This window comes from Apodemus sylvaticus, chromosome 9 (assembly GCF_947179515.1).
Source record: "Apodemus sylvaticus chromosome 9, mApoSyl1.1, whole genome shotgun sequence".
Taxonomy (NCBI): Eukaryota; Metazoa; Chordata; class Mammalia; order Rodentia; family Muridae; genus Apodemus; species Apodemus sylvaticus.
This window is the reverse complement of record NC_067480.1, coordinates 7,619,453-7,645,427: the sequence shown is the minus strand read 5'-3', so window position 1 is coordinate 7,645,427 and position 25,975 is coordinate 7,619,453. Positions and strand designations below refer to the sequence as shown.

Here is a 25,975-nt window from a genome sequence, read left to right as displayed (position 1 = left end):
CTGCAGATGAAAACAGCAGCACTGAATCCAGATATTAAACATGGTGGATAAAATTGATGGGGGGTGGTGAGCATCTGAGACATCTGAAAGATACATGAGTGAAAATGTGACAGGACAGAAGCTCAGTCTCTCTGCTGTTTCTGGAGTGAGGACAAGCTCACACCCTGAAGTGTCTGGCCTGCCAGCAATGGATGGCCGCTACCCATCTGGTTTGGATTTTTCTCACCACTTGTTCAAGTTTATGTCATTCGTGATGAAAATGTTTGTTGAGAATGCTCTCAGAAGAGTGTCAAGTGAGTCTGTAGTACATTCTCATGAATAGTGTGTGACTGTGAGTGTTTAGGCCAGTGTGGTTGATAGCTCAGCTGGGAGTAGTAAACCTGCTAAGGAAATCCTGGGTAAGAGGCCAGCAAAGAGCACCCAACATGGCCTCTACTGTTGTCTCTTTACTTACCTCAGGGATAGTTATACACATGTGTGAGAAGTCAAAGAATACTTTCCTGTATAGCCAAACAGGACCTATTGCTCTCTGTGCATGGCAGCCATGATGTGGGAAGGGCTGTGATGCACACCTGTTGGATTGTGGCTTCAGCCAAAGGCAGTCTCATCTATGACACCTCATTGTAGCTTCCTGCTGTACTAAAACATGTCAGCTGGAGGATTCTAGAGACCAGGGCTACCAAGTGAGAGAGGAGAGAAATAGCCTGATCAGTACACCTATGCCCCACATGTAGGTTTTTCTTTAGAATAGAAAGAAATACCTAAGACACTAAAAGTGTTTCCTCCATGTTCCTGAGCTTTTGACTTGGACAGGAAGAACACATTGGGCGCTAAAGAACAACACAGGTTTAGAAGAGGTTACCCAGTAACACTTTCTACCTGGTATCAACACTGACTTTGAAACACATACAGTTACATGTGAAAGAGGGTGGAACCACACAGCTGGAATGGGGCCTCTTTGTTCTCAGAAGTCACCATGATCTGTATTTCAGGCTGGCCCCTGTCCTTTCCCACTGTTCTCATAATCTTGTGTTTTCCAATCCTTAGTGCACGGGGGAGTATGGCCTTCAGGCATCAAGACTGCCCAAGCCTAAATGCTATTATGAGTTTCAAGACATTTCACCTAAAGTCCACTTACACATAGCTTCCCCTTGGGTGACCACAAACACTGCATTATCACAGAATGACATCATCATGCCCAGGGATCCAGGCTGGCAGCATGTCACACAGCTTCCCCCACGGCCCTCTGTGACTTCCATTCTTCCCTCCAATCTCTGACCTGCTGTAATCTTCCCAGTAGTGTCTCTTGTGATTCCCTGGACTACCTTGAATTTTCTCTGGTCCCTTACCATGTTAGTTGTCATGTAGACCTACACCATTATTTTTGTCTTCTTGATTTTTCCTGGACTCTGCCAGCATGTCTGAGATTAGGCCTTAAGATCCCTGGATCCATCAAGTAGTGAGGGCTTGGCACACAGCACATGTTTAGTGCATGTCTCCTGACTGGGTTAACTGATCACTGCATGACATATAGTCAGCCTAGAACACATGGGATTGAATCCCATTGTCCACCCACTGTCACAGTGGAAGACATTTCCACTTAAGTAAGAATGAAGCAAGGCCTAAGAGAGAGGACTTAACTCCAGCATTGAACTGGAAGACAGGTGGTTGTAGAGGGAGCCATGGGCAGGTCCATCCCAGAAAGCAATGAGCTAGCTAGATGGCTAGGACACTGAGCCCTACCTTGCTGAAAAGCCCACACCCTGGGAACAAAATGTCAAAGAAATGCAGTGACATAGGTCATGAGGCTGCCCTCTAAGAAATTAGGGGAGAACCTCCTCCAGGTTCCTTAGATGTGGAAGACTGATTTCATAGTTTGTGAATGTTTAGGAAGAAACCATTCTAGTTTCTTGGGCATGGAAGCCTTTGAGGTTCACTCACAAGTGTTCCAGCTTTTTTGGTCACAGTGAGAAAGATGTGCTGTGTGCTTGATCTCACACTTCTCACAGGTAAGCAAGACACACAGGCTGAGTGATCTCCCTGATGACTGTGTTTTATATACCTAAGTGTGTCCGTCCTTCAGCACAGCACAGAGACTCACCACACTGTCATGGTAGACAGAAGCCTGGACTTCCCAAAGCTGGAGCACTTGTAGAATGTGGTGTTGGGCCAAATCCTGGAGGCACCTGTATCCCTCACACCTGAAGCCCATTTTCTAAGTCCCCGAGCCTCTTGCTGTCAGCTGCATACCATGTGCCAGCCTCCTGTGGCAGTCTGTCAGGAGGATGGCAAGGTCACAGGCTGCTGGAGCTTTAGAGTGAGACCTCAGGGAGCTTGGTTAGTGCGAGAGGCCATGAAGGCACATCCTAGGTGTGCACTAGTGTGGGATGCTGCAGAGGTGTCACTCAGGATGTCCTGTGCCTGCACAGGAGCTGCCAAGACAGCACATGCACGGAATGCATAGGGAAACCTGGAAGAACAGAGCTGTGGAAGGCGCTTCCCAGCTCTGCTCCTTGCTTGCTCTGCAGCAGGCCTCTGCAGTCCTCACAGAGAGCACATTTCTCCTTGCTGGTAGCAGATCAAATGATGGGAGGAGGGGATAGCTGAGAAGGCCAGGGGTCAGTGTCCTGGTAAACAGTGTGGGCATCCAGGTAGCAATGTCAGAGTTCACACAGCTCAGCACACTTGCCTGCCTGTTCAGTGAAATTGTAGGGAGCCATTGAGGTGGCCCCGTTGTTCTTTTACCATGGTCACTCTGGCAGGCACTAGGTCCCCTAGCAGAGTCACCATCTGAATATGTTCCCCATGGACATCAGCTCCACAGTCCCCCTTTCCCTCTGACTGTCCCCACAGTCTCTAGTGGATTACTGCTTGTACATTTGCATCAGATACCATCTCGGCATTCTCCAACAGGCTTCCTCCTGAGGCAGTATGCCAAGGATCAGGGTTTACTCCAGCTGTAGTAGAAATACATCGGACTATCCCAAGAGACCCCAGAAATGTACACCTTTCTGAATTTTCTGATGAAAACAGATGAATAAAGAGGTAGAAAATAAAATAGAAAGCTGAAATGCCCCCTCCCATACCTGCTTACCCTTTCATTGGCTTCTATCTCCGGCCTCTTTCAGGGGAGTCCCTTTCTTGGAGGACTCATGCTTCCTTTTGGACTTTCGAGCCCGTGGGAAGCAGCAGAGTCGTGCCAAGCAGGCTCTGATTCTCTTGCTCATTCGCTTGAAGCAGCCGACCTTCTGAGGTGGAGATGATGTTTCCATGTCACGCTCTTCATCAGGCGGCAAGGGCATTATGTCCTCCAATATGCTGCTACAGACACATGGGGCAGCCACAGCTCCAGGAGAGAGGGCACAGCTGGAACTCTTGCTCTTTCCCTCGGTACCGAGTAGAGCAATGGGAGGCATGGAGACACTTCTGGCCACCTTGTGTCCTGATAGTACCAAGGCATCAGGCCCCTGTTCTCCTGAGGGCCGGATGTGGAGGAGGCTAAAGTTGGGCTCACTGGCCCTTCTCTTTAGGGGAAGCCCGGAGAGAGAGGGATGTGCTGGTGAAGGAGGTGGTGTAGGGCACTGATCTGCAGTCTTGGCCGAAAGGGTGGAGTCTTGCCCAAGGCCCTTGTCTACCTTGGCTTTCAGGATTAAGTATGCCCCCATTGATTCATTATATTTTTTGCTGCGCAGGGACTCCAGGATCTCATTTTCATTGAATCCCATGCCACCCAGCTTGTCTATGACATGGTAATCTGGTTCTGTCATAGTTGGGATTTTGACCTCACTTTTCTTCACCCAGGGATGATTTTCTATTTCTTCAATGGAGGGCCTCATCTCTGGGGACACCGTGAGCATTTGGTGGATCAGGTTCTCAAGTTGCCCTGAGACATGAGATGGGATTTCATAAGTCCCCGTTGCGATCTTTTCCTCCATCTCCTTTGTGGTGCTTCCTGTGAAGGGGTAATGCCCAGTGTTGATAAAATAAAGTACCACACCCAAACTCCAGACATCTGACTTCTTGCCATCATAGGGCTCCTGTATTACAAGCTCTGGGGCAAAACAGCTCTTGGTCCCACATTGCCGTTTGAGTAAGGTGCCAGATCTGCACTTGGTGGTCAGACCAAAGTCTATAAGCTTCGCATTACCGTCCTCATCCCTAAGTATATTTTGTGGTTTGATGTCTTGGTGGACAAGATCCATGCTGTGGAGGTACTTTACCGCTGACACTACCTGCCCAAAAATTTTCCTTGCCTCTTCCTCAGGCAGTGGGCCATCCTCCTGTATGATTTCAAACAAGTTGCCTCCCGGAATGTATTCGGTAATGAGGTTGACGTGCCTTGATGTTGTTAGGACTTGGAAGAGGCAGATGATGTTGGGGTGGTGTAATTTCTCTAATGCCGCTATTTCTGCACGGATCCCTCTGATGGTCTTCTTGCTGAGCTCCACTGTTTTTATAGCAACCAGTGCCTCGGTTTTCAGGTGCCAGGCCAGTTTCACGGTGCCGAATGAACCCTGGCCAAGAGTGAAGAGCACCTTGTACTGACTTGCCATATTCTTCTTTTTAGAGTTGTTGGCTATGATGATAAGTGTTCCCTGTACTTGGAGCACACAGGTTGTGCGGTACAACAGCCCGACAACTGACAATCTCGACAGCTATGAAGAAGTCCCACAGGTCACCCAAACTAGCTCCCTGCTCTGTATGGACAAATAAAACAGGCCGGTCCACAGTCTTATGCAGAGGACTCTTTGTTTCATCACAGTGGCTCTTTGTGAGGTCAGAGCATGAAATGCACCAAGCAGAGAAGATTATAATGCACAGTGGCTGTTTCCAGTTTGGGCCACTGGGGCCTTTCCATTCTCATAAAAATGAGACTACCCTCCACGAGCTTCTGCTTTAACTGATCAAAGAGACAGATATTTACTTGTTTAGCAATCACAGACCGCAATTCCTCAGTGGCCTTTGTAGTTGGATCCTGAGTATGTCAAACCATTAGTAAACTACAATCCAGAGGCACAACTATGAAAACCAGCAGGTCCGAATTACATTCACAGTGTCCATTCTATCTGTCTTGGGCCACATTGGAAAAAATACTGTACAATCAGAACTATCTTGGTGATTGAGTTTGAGTTTCTATCCATAAATCATTTTCCAGCAAAACATGCATTTATAAACCTAAGGCTATCTTCTTAGACCATATAAAATTTTCTCAAATCCTAAACAATTTAAGGTGAAATATGAGGCTATTTCTCCCTAGTCTTCAATTCCATCTGAGACCTGAGCAGTCAAATAGCCTGAGGAGTCTCTGTAGAAATGAGAGAGACAGATGGCTGGCTAGACAGTCACCAAAACTTTGGTTTGTCTTTGTAGCATCCATCTGGAGCCTTTTGGCACAGAATATCTGAGAGGCTTTTCTGTGAAGCAGGAATTGTGAAGGACTCCTTTCTTGTTCTGGCAGAGCTTGGCCACAGACTTCCTTGTGTCTTATTTATTCCTAGCTTGGACAGCATTCTATCTGAAGTTTCAGCAAGCACAATTTGTCACCTAGTGTTTAGTTTGTCACATTTGAAGCAACTCCATGTAGAAGTTCTTTAACGCTCACCATCTTCTTTGAATAGTGTCAGGTGGTGCCATGAACAGACTTATCTCATTTATGACCCTTGTATTAACAAAACATCTTTAAATGCCACATTCTGTAGATGTTTGAGGTTTATGAAGACTATCTATCTACAGTATATCTGAGCTGCTTGTAAGTAGGTAACTACTATCTGCTCAATGTAGGTTAAACATTCTTTGTAATTAGCAATAATTGTATCTAGCAAGCCCATATGTTTGATGAACTAATTTTCAACATTCATTTCTTAATTGTTCTAGACAGTTTCCAACAGCAGCCTTCCAGGCCTAGAACTTCACATCACATAGGTACAATACCTTAAAGAAGAGTTGAAACATACATACAGTGTATATTCTTGTAAAATAGATTCCCCATTCTGTATCAAGATACAAAGTCCATAGCATATGTCAAAATATTTGGCTTGTTATGTTCTTTGGTCTAAAAGTAGATTTAATAATCTATTGTTTTATTCATATGCATACACACAGGCATGCATATATATATATATCCTTCACTAGGGATCAAGAAAACAGCCCATGGACATGACCAGAGGACAAAAAGTGGAGGTAATTTCTTTTTTTTATTTATTGATATATTTTTTATTTATATTTCAAATGATTTCCCCTTTTCAGGTCCCCACTCCCCGCAACTCCCATAAGCCCTCTTCCCTCCCCCTGTTCCTCCATTTACCCCTTCCCGCTTTCCTGTTCTGGAATTTCCCTATACTCTTGCACTGAGTCTTTCTAGAACCAGGGGCCACTCCTCCAATCTTTTTGGACATCATTTAATTTGTGGATTATGTCTTGGGTATTCAAAGTTTCTAGGCTAATATCCACTTATTAGTGAGTGCATACCCTGATTGATCTTTTGAGACTGGGTTACCTCACTTAGTATGATGTTCTCCAGCTCCATCCATTTGTCTAAGAATTTCATGAATTCATTGTTTCTAATGGCTGAATAGTACTCCATTGTGTAAATATACCACATTTTTTTGTATCCATTCCTCCGTTGAAGGACACCTGGGATCTTTCCAGCTTCTGGCTACTACAAATAGGACTGCTATGAACATAGTGGAGCATGTGTCCTTATTGCATGCTGAAGAATCCTCTGAATATATGCCCAGGAGTGGTATAACAGGGTCCTTAGGAAGTGTCATGCCCAGTTTTCTGAGGAACCGCCAGACTGATTTCCAAAGTGGTTGCTTCCCATATGTGGAGGTAATTTCTTAGATGGGTTTTTTCTCCTCTTGTGTCTCTTTTGTCAAGTCAACCAAAATGATCCAGTCCTCTTGGCTTCTCTCAGTGTGAATATTTCCTTCTTACTCAGCAGACTGAGAAGAGGCCATGTTCTCTAAGAGGGTGGATGGCCCCATGATTGCCTTCTCCTTGTGATCCACACTCCATCTCTCAACAATTTCTTCCCCTGGCATAAGGTGGCTCTTAGCACCTCCTTGAATGTCTTAGTTAGGGTTTCCTTTGCTGTGAAGTGACATTATGACCAAGGCAATATTTTAACACCTTGTCATGTACAATATTTTATTGGGACTGCTCAATGGCTGTGAGTTTCAGTTCAAATCCTTTTGGTGGTAAGCAAAGCAGTGTCTAGACAGGCATGGCACCTGAGGTGCTGACTGTTTTACATCAGGTTCCAAAGGCAAACAGCAGACTGGCTTCCAGGCAGCTAGCAGGAGGGTCTACAAGCCCACCCCTACAGTGATACACCCACTCCACCATGGACACACCTCCAATAGTGCCGCTCCCTGTGCCAAGCATGTGTAGCCACCACATCAGTTTCTAGATCTCCCTTCTGTGTCCTCCCCCGTCCTGCTGTAGCCAGCATCTGTCTTCCTCTGAAATGATCTTTCTGCACTTTAAGCACTCCTCTTGATGGGCCCTTGGCTTCCACAAATTTAGCCTTCTTTGTGTACTTTGAGAAGTACTTAGGTGGAAACATCTGGGCGTGTATCTGTGGGTGCTTCACTGAGTTTCTGTGTAAGGTAGTTAATACCCATCCTGGATGTTTTCTGGACCATTTCCTTGGGCTGCATCTCCAGCTGTATCAAACTGAGAAACAACTAGATTCCCATCCTTCAGCTGTCTGGGATTCCTGACCATGGACACAATGAAATCAGGTGCTCTTTCTCCTAACTGCCTGCTGTTCCCACCTGAATAGGAGCTACTGTATCATCCTCAGATCTGAGCCAGGACAAAGCATCCTTTTGTTTATTTTCTCCCAGCAGGAGAAAAGTAAGTCATGGAAATTGATAAGTTCCCTATCAATGCTAGAGTCATCCCACTAGCCATATGTCTTTTCTCCTTTCCAAGTCACAAAGGTATTACCAGTGTGTCACAAACTTTGTAGAGAACCCAAGGCGTTGAGACCACAGACTCTTCCACTAATTTTCTCCCCTTCCCCATCTACTTCAACTGAATCTATGGCAAATCAGCTCAGAGTCTGGATTCAAGCTTCATTTGAGGAGAGGAGCTGTGAATACACATCTCTAGGTTGATTCTCCTGCCAGCAGCTGTGCTGTGTGTGATGGTCTCTGCACCTGTGTCTTACAAGCTCTAATTCCTAAAAATGGAGGAAGTTTGCCTACTAGAGACTACACACTAGATCGTGGTTTCCTCATTCTGCACTCAAATGTCTACTAGTCAGACATTAAGTGTGGATCATGATCATAACAGACAGGAAGGCAGAATGATAGGCAGACAACAAACCTGAAAACCCTGAACCCATCATCAATAAGCTGTTGAATTGCAGCCATGAATGCATAGCATAGAAGCACTGATCCCTCCTTCAATCATGGGGTTCCTCAAATGCTCATTAGTCCCCTATTAATCTCTTGTGCCCTGTCTGTCACAGCCCTGTGAGAGGATGTGGAGGTCAGGGGATGTGAAAGGCTGAGTCAGTGCTCCTGCTGAGTCCATGCTTGTAATGGCACTGGGTCTCTGAAAGTGTCCTGGAGAAGCACCAGGAAAAGGACTAGTGGACAGAGGTTGGTTTGTCTTACAGAATGGAGATCAAGGTGACAGGTTTGGATGTGTGTGTGCCTGAGTGGTAAGAGCTTTACCAATCTTGGAGATGATCCTGTATTTGTTCCCAGAATTTACATTCCAGAATTCATGATCCCTTCTAATTTCAGCTCCAGGTCGATCTCGTGCCCTCTACTGGTTGTCATAGGTGCCTCCACTTACATGCACAGCTTAAAAAGACAGAAACAGAGACACAGAAAAAGAGTGAGGGAGAGAGAGAGAGAGAGAGAGATCCAAAAATAATGTTTTGAAAAAATGGAATAAATATTCTATATAAATATGTACAAATAAACACTTTATCCAATTCAAATTTTGTGTGTATCAGTCTGTGTGGTATTGTGAGAACTTAGGCTATCCCATAAGATTCAATGGAGAAAACTATGTCCTACTCTTTATCCACTGAACAAACATTTGTCCATGCTGAAGGAACATATAATCATAATGGCAGAAAGTAACCCACACATTAATCTCTTATCTGAGTTTACCCTTAATAAGACCATATGGTGTGCTGACAAGACAATGCAGTGGTCATGTGCACTGCCCAATCATGCAGAGCACCCAGTTGGAGTCCCAGCACCTACACTGTGGCTAATAATCACTTGAAACTCCAGTTCCAATGGACCAACACATTCTTCTAGCTCCTCACACACCAGCACTGCAGTGGTATACAGTTGTCCAAGCAGCCAAACATACATGATGGATGGACATCACATGCATGCCTCCCAGGCAGCTGTAAGGACACACTGACTCCTAGGAAGGGCACAGCTTGGGAGGGGACATGGTAGACCTGTGGCATTCTCTGAGGACTCCTGCCCTTCTGAGCTCTACTCCTTATCCCCATCCAGTGTCACCTGCAGACAAATGTAGAGGAGGCACATGCAGTGCTGGAAGAGCCTGCTGTGGATACTGCTTTCTCTTCGAAGCTGCACATCTTGGACACTTTGCACACCTTCCCAGCAGCATAAGGAGAGGAACCTGAACTAACAGGCCAGAGGCTGCCTTTCCCTGGAGATATGATCCCTTAACATGCGTTCAGACAACTTTAAAGTTCCAACGAGGAAAATGAAGCAGGAACCACATGAAACGGGAAGGACCAGGCTGCCTCCAAGATCCAGGAAGCTCCTGACTCAGTGTGGAGTGGGAAGTTTGAGTCTGTTGTACAAGGCTTCAGGGTTTAGTACAAGAAGGGGTCAGCAGAAAAGCTTTAGGATTAAGATAGTAGACAATTTTTAAAAAGCAGCTGAAATCAAGCAGTCGTGCCCTGCTGTAGCTTGCAATGTGTTTTGTGAACCTCCTGCAGGTAACCTAGTCACTCTAATGCAGAATACTCTGTTTCTTGCCGTTATTCATTCATGCTTCTATGGAAAACATAGTTTGTGATTGTGATTTCGTACACATTCACTTCATGAGAACCTTTACACAAGTCGTTTCTCAGAGTCTGAATTGTGTGATGCTCTGAGTACAGTTAGCTATGGATGGGTCTTGATTGCATGAACTCTGCATGACATTGTCAAGTCCATTTTCCCACCATGCACACTGCCTCTAAAGTTGACATATCTTTGTCATTGTTATTCCAGATTTTAAAAATCTGTTTTTGAGATAGGGATCTCACTGTGTATATGTTCTGTTAAGGTTTACAGCGATGTTGGACAGAGAGACATTCTGACTCAATGTTTGGGCATGGTTTATGTAGTGTAGTACGTATGGAGGCCAGAAGAGGATTTTTGGGTCCCTTTGAACTGGAGTCACTGATGGTTGAGAGCCACTATGTGAGTGCTGGGGCTGTAACCCAGGTCATTTGCTTGGGCACCCAGTACATTTAACTCTTGAGCGGTCTCTCCAATCCTTACAATGTAGCCTTCATTAGTGAGACTCTGATTCCTAGTCAAGATATGGTTGCTAGGAGCCAGTCCCAGGTCCTCTGAAAGAACAATGAAGGCTCTTAACCACGCAGCCATCTCTACAGCCGCCAAATTTTGTGGAAAGCATTTTGTACATGTATACAAGGGTAGTTTATTTCTTTTGAATCTCACTCTCCTTGTCACCTGCTTTCCATCCCATTGGTCCCCACTGTTCCCATACACAGTATTACTTCAAATCTGTGCATGTATAATGATTTAATGTAGTCATAAATACCTGTGAATGTAGCTGGCTTGATTTCCTGTGATTTTCCACAGTTGTGTCCATTTTCCAGACAGCGACGTGCTCCTCATCCCATCTTGTATGTTTATCACATTTTTGTCTACACTTCAGTGGATGGGTATCTAGTTTTAATAGTTGGGTTTTATACTTGGTGGTGCAGTGAGCAGTGCTGTGGAATACCCACCTCTGTGGAATGTTCGGGTCTTTTGAACACACTGGAGTAGCAGTGCTGGGTCATATGGAAGGTCTGTTCTCTGTGTTTCCTGTCATTGCATCCTGACTTGTACAATGACTAGACCAGCTTACATTCCCATTGTCTAAGGCCCTGTTGTCCACCTCCTTGACTAGACCAGCTTACATTCCCATTGTCTAAGGCCCTGTTGTCCACCTCCTTGACTAGACCAGCTTACATTCGCATTGTCTAAGGCCCTGTTGTCCACCTCCTTGACTAGACCAGCTTACATTCCCATTGTCTAAGGCCCTGTTGTCCACCTCCTTGACTAGACCAGCTTACATTCCCATTGTCTAAGGCCCTGTTGTCCACCTCCTTGACTAGACCAGCTTACATTCCCATTGTCTAAGGCCCTGTTGTCCACCTCCTTGACTAGACCAGCTTACATTCCCATTGTCTAAGGCCCTGTTGTCCACCTCCTTGACTAGACCAGCTTACATTCGCATTGTCTAAGGCCCTGTTGTCCACCTCCTTGACTAGACCAGCTTACATTCCCATTGTCTAAGGCCCTGTTGTCCACCTCCTTGACTAGACCAGCTTACATTCGCATTGTCTAAGGCCCTGTTGTCCACCTCCTTGACTAGACCCGCTTACATTCCCATTGTCTAAGGCCCTGTTGTCCACCTCCTTGACTAGACCAGCTTACATTCCCATTGTCTAAGGCCCTGTTGTCCACCTCCTTGACTAGACCAGCTTACATTCCCATTGTCTAAGGCCCTGTTGTCCACCTCCTCGACAGCATTCATTGCTCTGCTGTTTTTTAAACAGTAATTTGATTATTTAAAAAGTTCATATGGCATGTTTCACAGGTATTCCTTACCCCTCAACAACTACTACCACTAATGCCCTGTCATCCCTCCCCAATCACCCTCCTGCGGTGTGACAAAACCTGAGGGGCTCTAGAATGCCAGCCCCAGCATGACAAACACGGCTCTGGCAGGTTCTCCCCTTACCCTGTTTCTCCTTTCTAATTAAAATCCTTAATATATTACATTTTACAGCTAGCCACAAAGTCCAGTCCCTTATTTGGCTCAGTCTTCCTTCTCAGTGCACTATTAAGTTCCAGTTATCAAAGTATCAAGTCTTCCTTCTCAGTGCACTATTAAGTTCCAGTTATCAAAGTATCAAGTCTTCCTTCTCAGTGCACTATTAAGTTCCAGTTATCAAAGTATCAAGTCTTCCTTCTCAGTGCACTATTAAGTTCCAGTTATCAAAGTATCAAGTCTTCCTTCTCAGTGCACTATTAAGTTCCAGTTATCAAAGTATCAAGTCTTCCTTCTCAGTGCACTATTAAGTTCCAGTTATCAAAGTATCAAGTCTTCCTTCTCAGTGCACTATTAAGTTCCAGTTATCAAAGTATCAAGTCTTCCTTCTCAGTGCACTATTAAGTTCCAGTTATCAAAGTATCAAGTCTTCCTTCTCAGTGCACTATTAAGTTCCAGTTATCAAAGTATCGAGCTTCAGCAATCAAACACCGCTTCTGACTCACCCGCTTACCATGCCCAATAGCCACAAACCATTGCATTGTAGCCTATTGTAACCCCTATTCCTGTTGAAAATCAGAGCTATTAGTTCACTTGCTGCTGTTCCTGAGTCAGAAATCTGCTGCTTTAAAGCATGTGTGAACAATGGATGCTTGGGTGTGGTTTTGTGGTTACAGTACAACCCTCAGCCCTGTAGGGAACACTCGCTGCTCCTCACCTGTGTGGGTCCCTTCAGAACCTTCCCTAGGCATATGCAACTCATAAGTCAACTCACTGAAAATAGGATACAAACACAATCGTATGGCTTTGCCCAGTCCAGCTTGGGGATGCAATGGTCTTTATTGCCGTTCCTTACAGGAATAGGGGGTGGGAGGGGACTCACAGGAACAGAACTGACTCAGAGACAGAAGCACCACCACAGCCCATCCCAGCATGGGTGACAAGCTCGCCGTAGTTTGCCACCTGGAGCACACTGCACAGCCTGACAACAGCTGACAGGTGGAAGGGTGTCTGTCTGAGGTCTCAGTTGGTGAAACCCTCTTCCAGGCAGCATGGCTGTCTCCTGCTTCTGCCAGGCAGCGAGCTTGTCTCACCTCAGCTGGCTTTGTGACCTGTCTTGTCAGAGAGAGACTCTTAGCAGCTTGTGTTAATGACATCTTGTAAAAGAGACTCCTAGGGAATCTGGTCAGTTTCAGGGACTTCCTGAAGCTCTTAGACATTGTTTACCTCCCTGCTTAAGTCCCTGCAGATTTGAATGTTTTTCTCTCAGGCAAAGGATACTGAACACCAGTCATCTCTGAGAAACTGTCTCATATTCCTTTTCAACCCCCATCCTCCTCCTCCTCTTTCTCCTCCTCCTCCTCCTTCTCCCCCTCCTCCTCTTTCTCCCCCTCCTCCTTTCTCCCCCTCCTCCTCTTTCTCCCCCTCCTCCTCTTTCTCTTCCTCCTCTTTCTCCCCCTCCTCCTCTTTCCCCCTCCTCCTCGTTCTCCCCCTCCTCTTTCTCTTCTCCTCTTTATCCCCCCTCCTCTTTCTCTTCCTCCTCCTCTTTCTCACCATCCTCCTCTTTCTCTTCTCCTCCTCTTTCTCCCCTCCTCCTCTTTCTCTTCTTCCTCCTTTCTCCCCCTCCTCTTTCTCCCCCTCTTCCTCTTTCTCCCCCTCCTCCTCTTTTTCTTCCTCTTTCTCCCCCTCCTCCTCTTTCTCTTCCTCCTCCTCTTTCTCCCCTCCTCCTCTTTCTCTTCCTCCTCTTCTTTCTCCCCATCCTCCTCTTTCTCCCCCTCCTCCTCTTTCTCCCCCTCCTCCTCTTTCTCATCCTCCTGCTCTTTCTCTTCCTCCTCCTCCTTCTTCCCCTCCTCCTCTTTCTCTTCCTCTTCTTTCACCCCTCCTCCTCTTTCTCTTCCTCCTCTTTCTCCCCCTCCTCCTTTCTCTTCCTCCTCTTTCTCCCTCTTCCTCCTCTCCCCATCTTCCCTTTTGTGATCCTCCTCCTCCTGCTGATTGTTCTCCCTCTCACCTCTCGGTCAGGTCAGGTTCATTCTGTTGTCTGCCTTGTGGTATCATCACCTTCTTAAGGCTTGCCATCTGAATACTGACCGTCAGGTGCCAACACTCTCTCACCTTGTGGTGGGATTTCTTGTCCATGACCCCAACCCCCTGCACATGACATTCTTCCTGGTGTGAGTTTGCTCAGCTCTCATGCATGCAGCGACAGCCACTGTGAGTTTGTTTGCAACAACTCTGTTGTGTCCCTGCTGTTATCTAGCACTTTGGCTTTTAGAAACTTTCCAGCTCTCATCCTAAAGATCCCTGAGCCTTGGGATTGGGAGCTCTGCTTGTTTTTGGTTAAGTTTATACTGGTTTGGTGTGTGTGTTTGTGTGTGCATATGTGTATGTGTGTGCTTGTGTGTGTGCATGTTTGCATGAGCGTGTATGTGCATGTATGTGTGTGTGTGCATGTGTGTGCTTGTGTGTGCATGTGTTCGTGTGCTCGTGCGTGTGTGTACGCGCTTGTGTGTGTGCATGTGCATGTGCATGTGTGTGCTTGTGCTCATGTGTGTGTGTATGCGTGTGCTTGTGTGTGTGCATATGTGTGTGTGTGGTGTGTGTATGTGTGTGTGTAACTTTCACCTCACACACTCCATTCCTCCTATTTCCCCCTCCTCTGTCCATTTTCAGCCTTACAATCTTTCATCAATCATAGGAGATAAAATCTTGTGTATACTATAGTATGTCACCATGGGTTCCACACTGCAAATGTTCATTACAATTTTTTGTTGTAGTATGGGTTTGTGATAATCTATCAATACTGGAATTTCAGAGGGATGCCTCTCAGATATTGGGTTATCTGTTTTACTGGCTGGTCTTGTGTGTCAACTTGATACAGGTTGGAGTTATCACAGAGAAAAGAATTTCAATTGGGGAAGTGCCCCCATGTGATCCAACTGTGGGGCATTTTCTCAATTAGTGATCAAGGGGGAGGGCCCTTGTGGGTGGTACCATCTCTGGGCTGGTATTCTTGGGTTCTATAAGAGAGCGGGCTGAGCAAGCCAGTAAGGAACAGCTCTCCATGGCTTCTGCATCAGCTCCTGCCTCCTGACCTACTTGAGTTCCAGGCCTGACTTCCTTTTGTGATGAACAGCAATGTAGAACTGTAAGCTGAATAAACCCTTTCCTCCCCAACTTGCTTCTTGGTCATGATGTTTGTGCAGGAATAGAAACCCTGACTAAGACATCTGTGTCATGGAGATCCTGGATTTTGCATCTGTAGGACTGGCTCCTTTATGCACTTGAGAAGTTCACCAATGGGTTGGATATTGGTGTGGGACAATTGAAAGCCCGGGATCTGAGGCTGAGAAGTATCTGAGCTGGTCAGCCTGTCAGCTTTAGCACCCACCAAGGGGACCGCCCAACCAGCATTCCCTGCAAACAGGGACAGCTGTAGCCTGCTCCCAACGAGTATTCCCTGCAAACAGAGACAGCTTTAGCCTGCTGCCCAGGTAAGGTGTCAGTCCCAGTCTCCTGAGTATTGCAGTTAATGAGGGACATGGCCAGTTCTGTTACAGATGACCACAGGGCCAGCTCTTCCGCCTGATGTAGATATCAAGGGATGAATGAGGGGAGAGGGGTCTCTACATCATCCTCACTGTGCCTAGCAGATAAGACACAGGATCATGGGGCCTGCTCATGAACAACCTGTACCTCCATGGACAGCTCTACTGTGTTGCCCAGGCAAGGTCCAGGGCCTGAACTCCAGAGTGCTGTAGTAAGGGAGTGGCAGGGGCAGCTCTCCTGCTCTAGCCACACCAGAGTCAAGTGTCATTTTTGCTCTAGGTAGTGATTTACAAGGGCAGAGGAGGGTGTCCCTTTCTTGTCACCACTGAATGGGGAAGAGGTGGCAGTGCCAGCTCTCTCACACTTGCTCTTACTGAGGGCAACACACACCCTCCTCAGGCCGTAACTGTGATTTAGGCAGTGGGGCTCCTGATTATTATGATGGAGAAAGCCAAATGGCAATGTTGGTCAGTGCCTGATATGCACCAATGGGAGTTTTGCTGGAGACCATGCACATGATGTCTCTTTAGCATGAAAATATCCAGACCCTGCTGAAATAGATTGTCCATGTCTTGGAGGCAGGTGGTCCATGGGTAGTTCAGTGGTTTGGAACCTGGCGACTAGGATACCCTAGCTATACTGACCAGTTTTTCTGCATTGAAGAGTGGATTTCTCAACTCTCACATGCCCAGACACACAGCTGATAAAGACTTGCTCCTCTAATCAGGGACTTTAGTAATTTTGGACTGTTCATATCACTCAGGGAAAACTAAACCGGTATCAGTTTTTTCAGCCCAGTGGATAAAACTGACCTTCTTCCCTCCCCTGGCTCCCAGTTATGGCTGCTTGGCTGCTGTCTTCTATTAACTCAAATGGTACAGCCCCCAAAGAATATCTCCACCTTTCCCTCAACCTGTCACTAACCTGAATGAGTGCCCACTACTCAGCAGGATCGTGTGTGGTCCTGGACCATATTTGCCAAGCTCATTTTAATATTCATGGGAGCTGCTAGGAAATTTTACTTTTGTTGTGGGGTTGGACTCGGATCTTGGAAAAGAAACATCAATATTTTAAAATGTTTGAGTATATGAATAGGACCTGATTACTGGAGATTGTTCAAAAGGTTTAGAATAACAATGACAGTGTAAGAGAACAGAACACAACAGATAAGAAACCTCTGAGGGGAAGCCAAAGACACCAGAACACCAGGACAGGAAGAGGGAAGAAGGCTGCCTGGTCCTATGTCAGTGATTAGAAAGAGGGTCCACATTGCCTCATTTATTCCCCCACCCTGCCCCCGGAGCAAGAGAAGTGGGTATACAAAGCTAAAATAATCAGGGACTTCTCCTGGACCAGCCCCATATCCAATTCTGTTAACTTCATCCCAGCCAGCCTGCTGCCAGATACTAACCCAGCAGAGCCTCTTCCAGAGAGCAAGGGGTTGTTGTCATCAAAGTCGCTCAACTTTGATGGGGGAAACAACAGGAGGTGACGTTGTGATGCTGCAGTGGATGCAGACAGGCTGCACAGCCATGAAACATTATGTGGAGAAGGGACATTCTTGGTTCTTTCCCAGGCCACATTGCTTATGTTCCAACTTGTAGACCTTGTAGCTCAGCACATCCCGATGGCGCTGGCATTTTGGCTTCAGATTCTAGGTGTGGCCATGGGACCACTTAGTGAATAGCTCTTTGACTGCAGGTGGAGGAGACAGGCCTCATTATTTGTACCTCAGGCAACATGGGACCTTCGGGGTGGGATGCTTCCTCTCCCAGGTATATGCTCAGTGTACAAGACTCACCTGCTGCCATGTTTGTCAAGGAAAAGGTGTGTGGCTTCTGTCTGTTTAAGCAGACAGTGCTACCACAGTAGCTTTTCCTAGGGTCCCTCTAACTTGTTGACTTAGCGTGGTTCAAATACTCCCAGCTCCTCAATCCACCAAGTTTAGGTGTAAGCCATTGGACCATGGGATTCCCTATAGGTTCTTACATAATGTTTAGTCCCAAGGATTTGCAATAAAGAATGAGGCTTAAGACCCAGTCTTTTGAAACCTTTTGCTGGGAGACCTAGTCTTTCCCCCCCAGATATTCTAAATCCCAAGACAGCGTGGCAGGTAGAGCAAGTCCTGATGGCATATTCCTAGTGGAGGAAGATGTGAGGCTGGATCCAGAGATCCCCGGTGGCTGACAGCAACAGTTGTGTGACTCACAGACTTGGCTCGGGTCCCCTGGGGTGTTTCTCCCCCAAGAGTGCTGTACTCACTCAGAAGGTCACCTGGCAGGGGCTTTGTTCTAATCTGTGTTGAGACCAACATGACTGAAGGGGTAACTCTGACAACCTGGGTCTGTAGGTGTTCAACCCTCTTCTCTGCTGGGACTGGGGGCAATCTACCTGCTAAGGCTTGCCATAGAGTAGGTAATCATATGGCCTGCTTGGGGTCTGTAGCTTGTGGGTGGATTATTTGAAATCCCTCTCCATCTGGCTGTGTAGACAGTGAAGTAGGAATCCTGGTCTTCAGCCTGGATTGGATCTCTGACCTGAAACAACCCCTCCAAGTGGAACCTCCATAGAGAGACTGAGAGCGCCATAAAAGTCGTAGGAGGGATGGGACGTGGGTTAGTGGGTGAGAATGTATTCCCAGGAACCAAGAGGACACCTCATTCACAGAGCCTGGTGCTCAGCATGCTGCCTGGCTCCTGTCAGCTTTCTCTCTGCCTTCAGGAGGCTGTACCAGCAGCAGCTTTGTGCCTTTCCTGAGGGAAGGCCCTCCTGCCTTGTCAGGAGCCATTTTGCCTGCTTCTGTGAAAACCTGCCTGTCAGGCAGAGTCAAGTCCGGCCAGGGCCTACTGGCAGATTGTCTGGTCTGCTGACCCATGGAAGGATAAGTGGATACATTGAAGCTCATGTTGAGGGGATCAATGTTCTGATAATCTTGTTGGAAGAAAGATGGAGGAATATGGAGGCCTCTGGATGGCTTCAGATGGAATGTATGTCAGCCATTGCCTCTGCTGCTCTGGGACTTTGTTTCCCACGATACTGTAAAGTCTGTAAAGCCTAAGAGTAGCTCAAGGCTGCTGCAGTCCTCACTGGACAGCCCTCTCCATTTCTGACTTTTTGTCTTTTAGTCTGCTGTCCCATCTTTCCTATAATCCTCACTCCCCCTCAGCAGACTGCTGCACTCCGGGCTCCTGGACCTGTGCACTGCCTCTGTCCTCTCTGGGACAGTTAGCTCTTCTTGGCTTTGGGGTCCCATCACAGGCACAGATGTCTGCATTTCGAGCTTTATTGTTGGCTCACTCCAGGAGGCGCTGGATCTCTCTTGCTTGGCTCCTGTTCTCTCCTCAAGCCAGCATGTCCTATTTCTTCAGTCAGCTGAGAAGGCACCAAAGTCACTACATGTACCATAGCCGGGCAGACATGCATGGTCATTAGACTCTGAAAATGACTGTTTTCAGAGTTCTCTGCTTATCAGCAAGGCAGTTGTAGTTGTTATTGTTGTTGTTGTGGAGATATATCCATGATCTGGAGTAGTTACACCTCACCTCTTGTTTGAGCTAGCACAAAACTGTCCCTCCCTCAGACACCCTTTACCATGGCTATGACCACAAGGCCGTGAAGAAAGCATGTGTTCCTCTGAGCCATCTGTATCTTTCCCATGGGGTTACCCTTCTTGTCCTCATTGGCAGTGTTCACAGGGGCTGCGGTCTGCAGGTGTTGTTCGCCATTGCTGTGTGTCTAAGTCCTAACAAAGTCCTTTCTCAGTCCTAACAAAACTATGTATGGTATACTAGGTGTGGCACAAGTAAGGCAGTCACTTGGTGGACACAGCGGATGTTCCATGGAGGACAACTGTCCAGCTGTTCTGCCCTGTGAACAACAGGAGCATTAGAGGTTGGCTTGCCCAGGAGCCTCTCAAGCCTCTTCCTTGACATGATGAGGAAGGCCCCAGCCTCGCTAGAAGGTCATGGTCCAAAATTTACATCATATTATAGTAGCCTGATAAATAGTTGATTCATATATTTAAATGTTCTATCATGACTGGTCAGAATTGTCAGTGAAAGATACTTAATTCATTTTGATTCCCTTGAATTCAGATGAGGAAACCCAGTCCTGTATCTCCATTGGGGTCCTCAAGTGTCCCAGAGTCAATTTAAGGAAAAACATTCTACTAGAATATGCCAGGTTTCTAAAGAAGGTTATGTGTCTTTGGGGGAGTCATTTAGTGGTGTCACACACCTTTAATCCCAGCACTCAGGAGGAAGAGGCAGGCAGATTTCTGAGTTTGAGGCCAGCCTGGTTTACAGAGTGAGTTCCAGGACAGCTAGGGCTACACAGAGAAACCCTGTCTCAAAAAACAACAACAACAACAAAAAACAAAACAAAAAACCCCAAAAAACAAAAAACAAAACAAAAAAACAAAAAACAAAAAAATCCCAACCCCCCAAAACAAAAAAAAAAAAACAAATAACAAAAAACAAAAAAAAAGAGAGAGAGAGAGAGAGGGCATTTAATCACATTTGGGAAGCACTCGTTTAATATCATGCAGTTCTTTCCATAGGTATGTTACCCTTTGCTTGGTAGAAGCCTCCAAGAAGGATTCAAACATGGCTAGAACCCAAGGTCTAACCTGAACCTGTGGGTGAGCCCAGATGATCATGAGAAGAGCGGTGGAGCACTGAGCATTGCCCTGGCTGCCGTCCTCCTGTCCATAGGGCGTGTCTCTACAACTGACTTCTTCCTTGTACATAGAGCATCTTTCTCCAGCTGCTGTCCTCAATATACATAGGGCATTTCCTGCCAACCGCCTTCCTTCCTGCCAGTACAAAACCTTAACTAGAACAAAACATTTCTGGGGGGTCAAGAACCAACATCTCAGAATTGACGTCTCTCAAAGACCATCCAGATTAAGAACAGGGGCAGTAGAACACAGAAGCTTCTTTCTAAGTACTTTGGGGTAGAATTTTCTCCAGTTCCTTAGAATGCTAGATAAGAGCATGCCAGCTTGGATCTTGGAGGGATTTGTGTAGAGGTAGGAGTAGCCCATGGAATCAGTAAGTTCTCTCCAACTCTTAGGCATCATGTCTGACAAATCAAGAAAGTTCAATTATGAGAAGATGTTTAATTTAAAAAGCAATAAGACATGAAAAGCGGTTAGAAGCAAGGAATAAATTGTATAAAGTTTTTTAGGAGCTATCTAGGAAATCTAGCATCGTGGTCAGCAACCCCCAAAATAACCAACTCAGTAGTCAGCATATGGTCTTTTTGCAAATGGCCAGGGTCTGTTTGGGACTGTGAATATCACCTGCCACAAAACCACAGGCCATGGTGACCATAAAAACTGTAGAGATCAGAGACATACTCAGTACCCTACATAGTGCCCTAACAAGGACAATTCTTATTTACAAGTAATCCAATCCCAAGTTTCCAGATGCAAAGACCTCCACTCAGCTATTATTTCACTATAAACATCTTAAATCAAATCATAGTGCTTTTAATAAATAGACAAATGTAATTCAGAAACAGGCTTCCGTTGCTACCTTTCATTTCCTAGTGTGTGCATTCGCTTTAGAACCTATGGATATTTGTTTTGTCTTAAGCATATTTTACTAGAAAACCATGAGTCCTGGGTGAGCCAGCTGCAGACTCAACAGACATTACAACTGAGGTTCTATGCTTGCTCTAGCCTTTGATATTAAAAATACTTAATGAAAAAAGTGTAGAGATCACCGAGAGGCTCATCAGGAGGACCCTTGTCAGCCATGTCTACATTGGAGACATTTCACCATCCTAACATCATTAGCCTCCACCAGGATCTAGGAACACCAAAGCCCATCAGTTTTACAACAGACTACTCTCCGGGAGGAACCTTACTCACCATGGTAAGTGAGGATGGCCCTGTGAAGGAGGAAGAAGCAAAGAAAATATTCAAGCAGAGAGTGTCAGACACAAAGTACTGCCACAACCTTGCCATTGTCCATTGAGACATAACACCCCAGAATATCCTCAGAGGTCCAGGTAGTGGTGTGAAGATAATAGATTTTGGCCTTGCCATCAAGTGCAGATTCAGCAGTTTTCTGAAACGATGGTGTGGACACCAAGGGCTTTTATGACCCAGAGCTCTTCCCAGGGAATCCATGGAAGCAGATGTGTGGAGTCTTGACAGACTCCTCTATTTTATCAGCCTTTAGAGGAAGCACCATGAGGGAGATTGAGAAAAAATTTGCACCAGGAATCTGTGACATGACAACTCATGTCTCTGGGCAACTTTTGAAAACCTAATTCACCAGATTCTCACAGTTTCCTAAGAGATAAGGCCCTCTCTTAAAGACATCGAGAATATGATGAATGAGCATATGTGAAATATCCCAAAAGGGAACATATAGATTCCAACATCATAGACATGCTCTGAGGCATCGGGTTTAATGCCAAGGAGATCTTGGAATAAGTGTAAAAAAAAAAGTTGAAACAATGGGTGCATATTTAATTCTGAAACAACAGGTACACATGGGGCTTGAGCATGAATCTCCTACTTCATCCAGGCCTGAGGAGAGAGCCCTACACAATCCGTCACCAGCACATCCCTCAGTCTCTGGTCTTCCCTAAAGGCCAGTGAGCCCAACTCTGGTCTCCTCCATATCTTGCTCTCAGGAAAGCACTGGCCTGTTGCCCTGACAGTACCAAGACCCAGGAAAGGAGTACGTTCACAGCTGCCTTTGCTTTACATTGTCCTGAGAAAAGAGTTGAGATACCTCCTGTGCCCTCCATTCTGGAGCTGTGGCTGCCCCACATGTCTGTCTCAGCAACTCCCAGGAGGAAATGCCACTGCCACCTGAGGAAAACTCTGACTAGGAAACTTCCTCTCCCGCTCAGGATTTGGGTGCTTCAAGAGAATTAGGGCTTGCCTATCAAGACTCTGCTGCTTTCTTCAGAGCTCTGAAGACAACCTCAACATATCTCCCCAAAATTGGCTCCCCTGAAAGAGACAGGATGCAGAAGCCAGTGAAAGGGTAAACAAGCATGGGAGGGGGCATCCCAACCTCAACAGTGGCCACTGCACCATCCTAGCTTCATCAGCCTATTCCAGGTTCTAGTAACGTCAGAACATGTCAACTTCACAACCAAGTATTCTCCATGAGGAAAATAATTTGAATTAATGGAGGAGGATGGCCTGCGGTAGGAGGAAGAGGCAAAGAAAATACCCAGGCAGAGAGTGTCAGCCTTAAAATACTTCAACAGCCTTGATACTGTCCATCAAGACATTAGACCCCAGAACATCATGCCAGATGCAGACAAAATATGAAGCTAATAGATGATTTCCAACTTTAAGACCAAAGTTCTCATCAATAAACCTGTGTCTTCCAACATAAAAGAGTTATCACCAGGTGGCATTCCCTGGGGAGACATGAACAAATATTCCTGTGACCTAGAGGTGGTATCAACAACAGACCACAGAATTATTCTTCTTAAGTCTGACTTATTCAACCAGTGGGTTTACAGGAGCTCCGTGCTCACGTATGCATGTGGAGTCAATCATAAGAAGGGGTGACTCAAGGGCTGCTCATCTCAAAATGCCTGACTCAGCGCTGGCTTCAGTGTAGAAAAGTTGCATTCCTGTATTTTATGATAACTGGATACCAGCCCTTGCTTGTAATTGTTGAGGGTCATAAGTACCCCACATTGGTTAGACGATGGGGTAGTTATCCCTTAAATAAGCTGCATTTTAGCATTCCCAAATGATATGATACACTCAACAGCAAAAGCCACTGAAGTTTCTACTGGCTTTGACTTCCACATGAGTAAATATCAGTCTGTTTGATCCACTGAAGCAGTAGCTACTAATGCTTGCATCTTTCTTACTTTTGCTGCAATAAGACACCATGACCAAGGCAGCAAACTTCTAAAAGTCAATGTGTACTTTAGACTCATACGTACAGACTCAGAGTGGAATCTTATGTTCTGTCCAATTCCTAGGCCCGCTACCTGACAAATCAGGAAAGTTCAACAATAAAAAAGCAATAAAGCATGAAGAAGGGCCTGCCATCAAGGAACAAACTGTCTAAAGAACTGTCAGGAGCCCGCTAGGAAGCCTAGTCTCATGGCCAGCAACTGCAGAAAGAACCAACTGGGCAGTCAGTATATTGTGCTTTTTCAGATTGGCGAAGGAGCATTTGGCACTGTGAATCTTGCCTGCTACAGAAAAACTCAGGCCGTGGTAACCATAAAAACAGTAGAGACCATTAAGAAGCTCCTCGGGAGGATCCTGTCAGAAATAGCAATATTGGAGACACTTCATCATCTTAACATTAGCCACATCCAGTTCTAATAACATCACAGCAGGTCCATGTTGTTAGTGTGCTCCAGAATGAAACTTCTCTGAACTGATAATGGCAGATGGCCCACTACAGGAGAAAGAGGCAAGGACAATATTCAAGCAGATGGTGTCAGTCATAAATTACTGCCACAACCTTGACATTGTCCATTGAGACATAATCTCGAAAATATTCTGAGAATGCAGAGTGTAATATGAAACTAATAGACTTTGGCCTAGCCATCAAGTGCCTTCCTGGCAGCTTACTGAAATGGCAGTTTGGGACCAAGGGCTTCATTTCCTTCTGTTATGTCCTGAATTAGAGCCCCTGCTAGAGCCCACCCCACCCCACCCAGTGTTCTTCTGTGACTGTCCCTTGTGTGAGCTTCAGTCAACTCTCAGGCCCAGTGCCCTTGCCATTTGGACAATAACCTGGTTGACAACTGCTTGCAAACTGAGAGGAGCCAAGAAAAGGCAGAGGGGAGAATGAAGGCTTGTCTTTCAGGGTTCTTTCACAGCCTGCAGCTCAAAAGAGTCCCATCCTTGACTCTTTCCCAGATTGAAATGGTAAGGCCCTCACACCTGGGAAAGCGTGTTTAGACACAGGGCTCCTGTAGGGAGTCATGGACAGATTTTGTCCACAGGATATGAATTTAGCATACACTGAAGTGCAGATAGAAAAAATTTCCTGTCTCACTTGGACCCAGAGAATGGCACCTTGTATAAGCCAGGAAGGGTTTTACTGGGAATCCCCCATGTGTTGCCCGATGATTACTAACTGTAAATCATTTTCCTCTGGTCTCTGAGGGAAAGCTGAGGGCTTAAGCCCAGGACACATGAAGGGAAAAGGAGGCCTGCACAAAGCCATCCACACCCAGAAGCTCCCTGACAGGGGTTAGTCCATGTCTGAATCCACAAAACTAGCCTACCATAGACAAACTAAATTCTACTGTGCTCCAAAGTCAGACCCCAGAGACAGAAAATTATACTTTCTCTTTGAAATGGCAACATTCCCAGCCTTACATCTTGGAATATCATACACTTGTCATAATGAATTGAAGTAACATTTAAAGTCATTTTAACTTTATTATGAAGTATGAGACTTCTTTTTTATAATTATGTTAATTTGATATATTCTTTATTTACATTTCAAATGATTTCCCCTTTCCAGGATCCCCCCTCCCCAAAAGTCCCATAAGCCTTCTTCCCTCCCCCTGTTCCCCAATCCACCCCTTCCCACTTCCCTGTCCTGGTGTTCCCCTACACTGCTTTCCTTTGATATGTGAATTGTTTCTTGGGTATTCCAAGCTTCTGGGCTAATATCCACTTATCAGTGAGTGCATACCATGTGTGTTCTTTTGTGATTGGGTTACCTCACTTTGGATGACATTCTCCACTTGCCTAAGAATTTCATGAATTGTTCTTATAGCTGAATAGTATTCAATTGTGTAAATATACCGCAGTTTCTGTATCCACTCCTTCGTCGAGGGACATCTGGGTTCTTTCCAGCTTCTGGCTATTATAAATAGGGCTGATATGAAGATAGTGGAGCATGTATCCTTAATACATGCTGGGGAACATCTGGGTATACCTCAGGAGTGGTATAGTGGGGTCCTCCGGTAGTATTATGCCCAGTTTTCTGAGGAACCTCCAGACTTATTTCCTACAGCAAACCAGTAGCCAACATCAAACTAAATGAAGAGAAACTTGAAGCAATCCCTCTAAAATCAGGGACCAGACAAGGCTGCCCTCTCTCCATATTTATTCAATATTGTACTTGAAGTTCTAGCTAGAGCAATTAGACAACAAAAAGAGGTCAAACGGATACAAATTGGAAAGGAAGAAGTCAAATTATCACTATTTGCAGATGATATGATAGTATACTTAAGCGACCCAAAAAACTCCACCAGAGAACTCCTACAGCTGATAAGTGGCTGGATATAAAATCAACTCAAGCAAATCAGTAGCCTTCCTATACTCAAAGGATAAGCAGTCTGAGAAAGAAATTAGGGAATTGACACCCTTTACAATAGCCACAAAACAATATAAAGTATCTTGGGGTGACTCTAACCAAACAAGTGAAAGATCTGTATGACAAGAACTTCAAGTCTTTGA

General features: G+C 45.7%; 1 protein-coding gene across 1 annotated transcript; it reads right to left on the bottom strand.

Moving 5' to 3' along the window:
* Positions 1-3,098: 3,098 nt before the first annotated feature.
* Positions 3,099-17,363, bottom strand: LOC127692762 (putative sperm motility kinase W). Its single transcript, XM_052193360.1, has 2 exons — positions 17,354-17,363; positions 3,099-4,600 (listed from the first exon to the last, which is right to left on the bottom strand). The coding sequence occupies exons 1-2, from the start codon at positions 17,361-17,363 to the stop codon at positions 3,099-3,101; spliced, it is 1,512 nt and encodes a 503-aa protein (XP_052049320.1).
* Between the last annotated feature and the right edge of the window lie 8,612 nt (positions 17,364-25,975).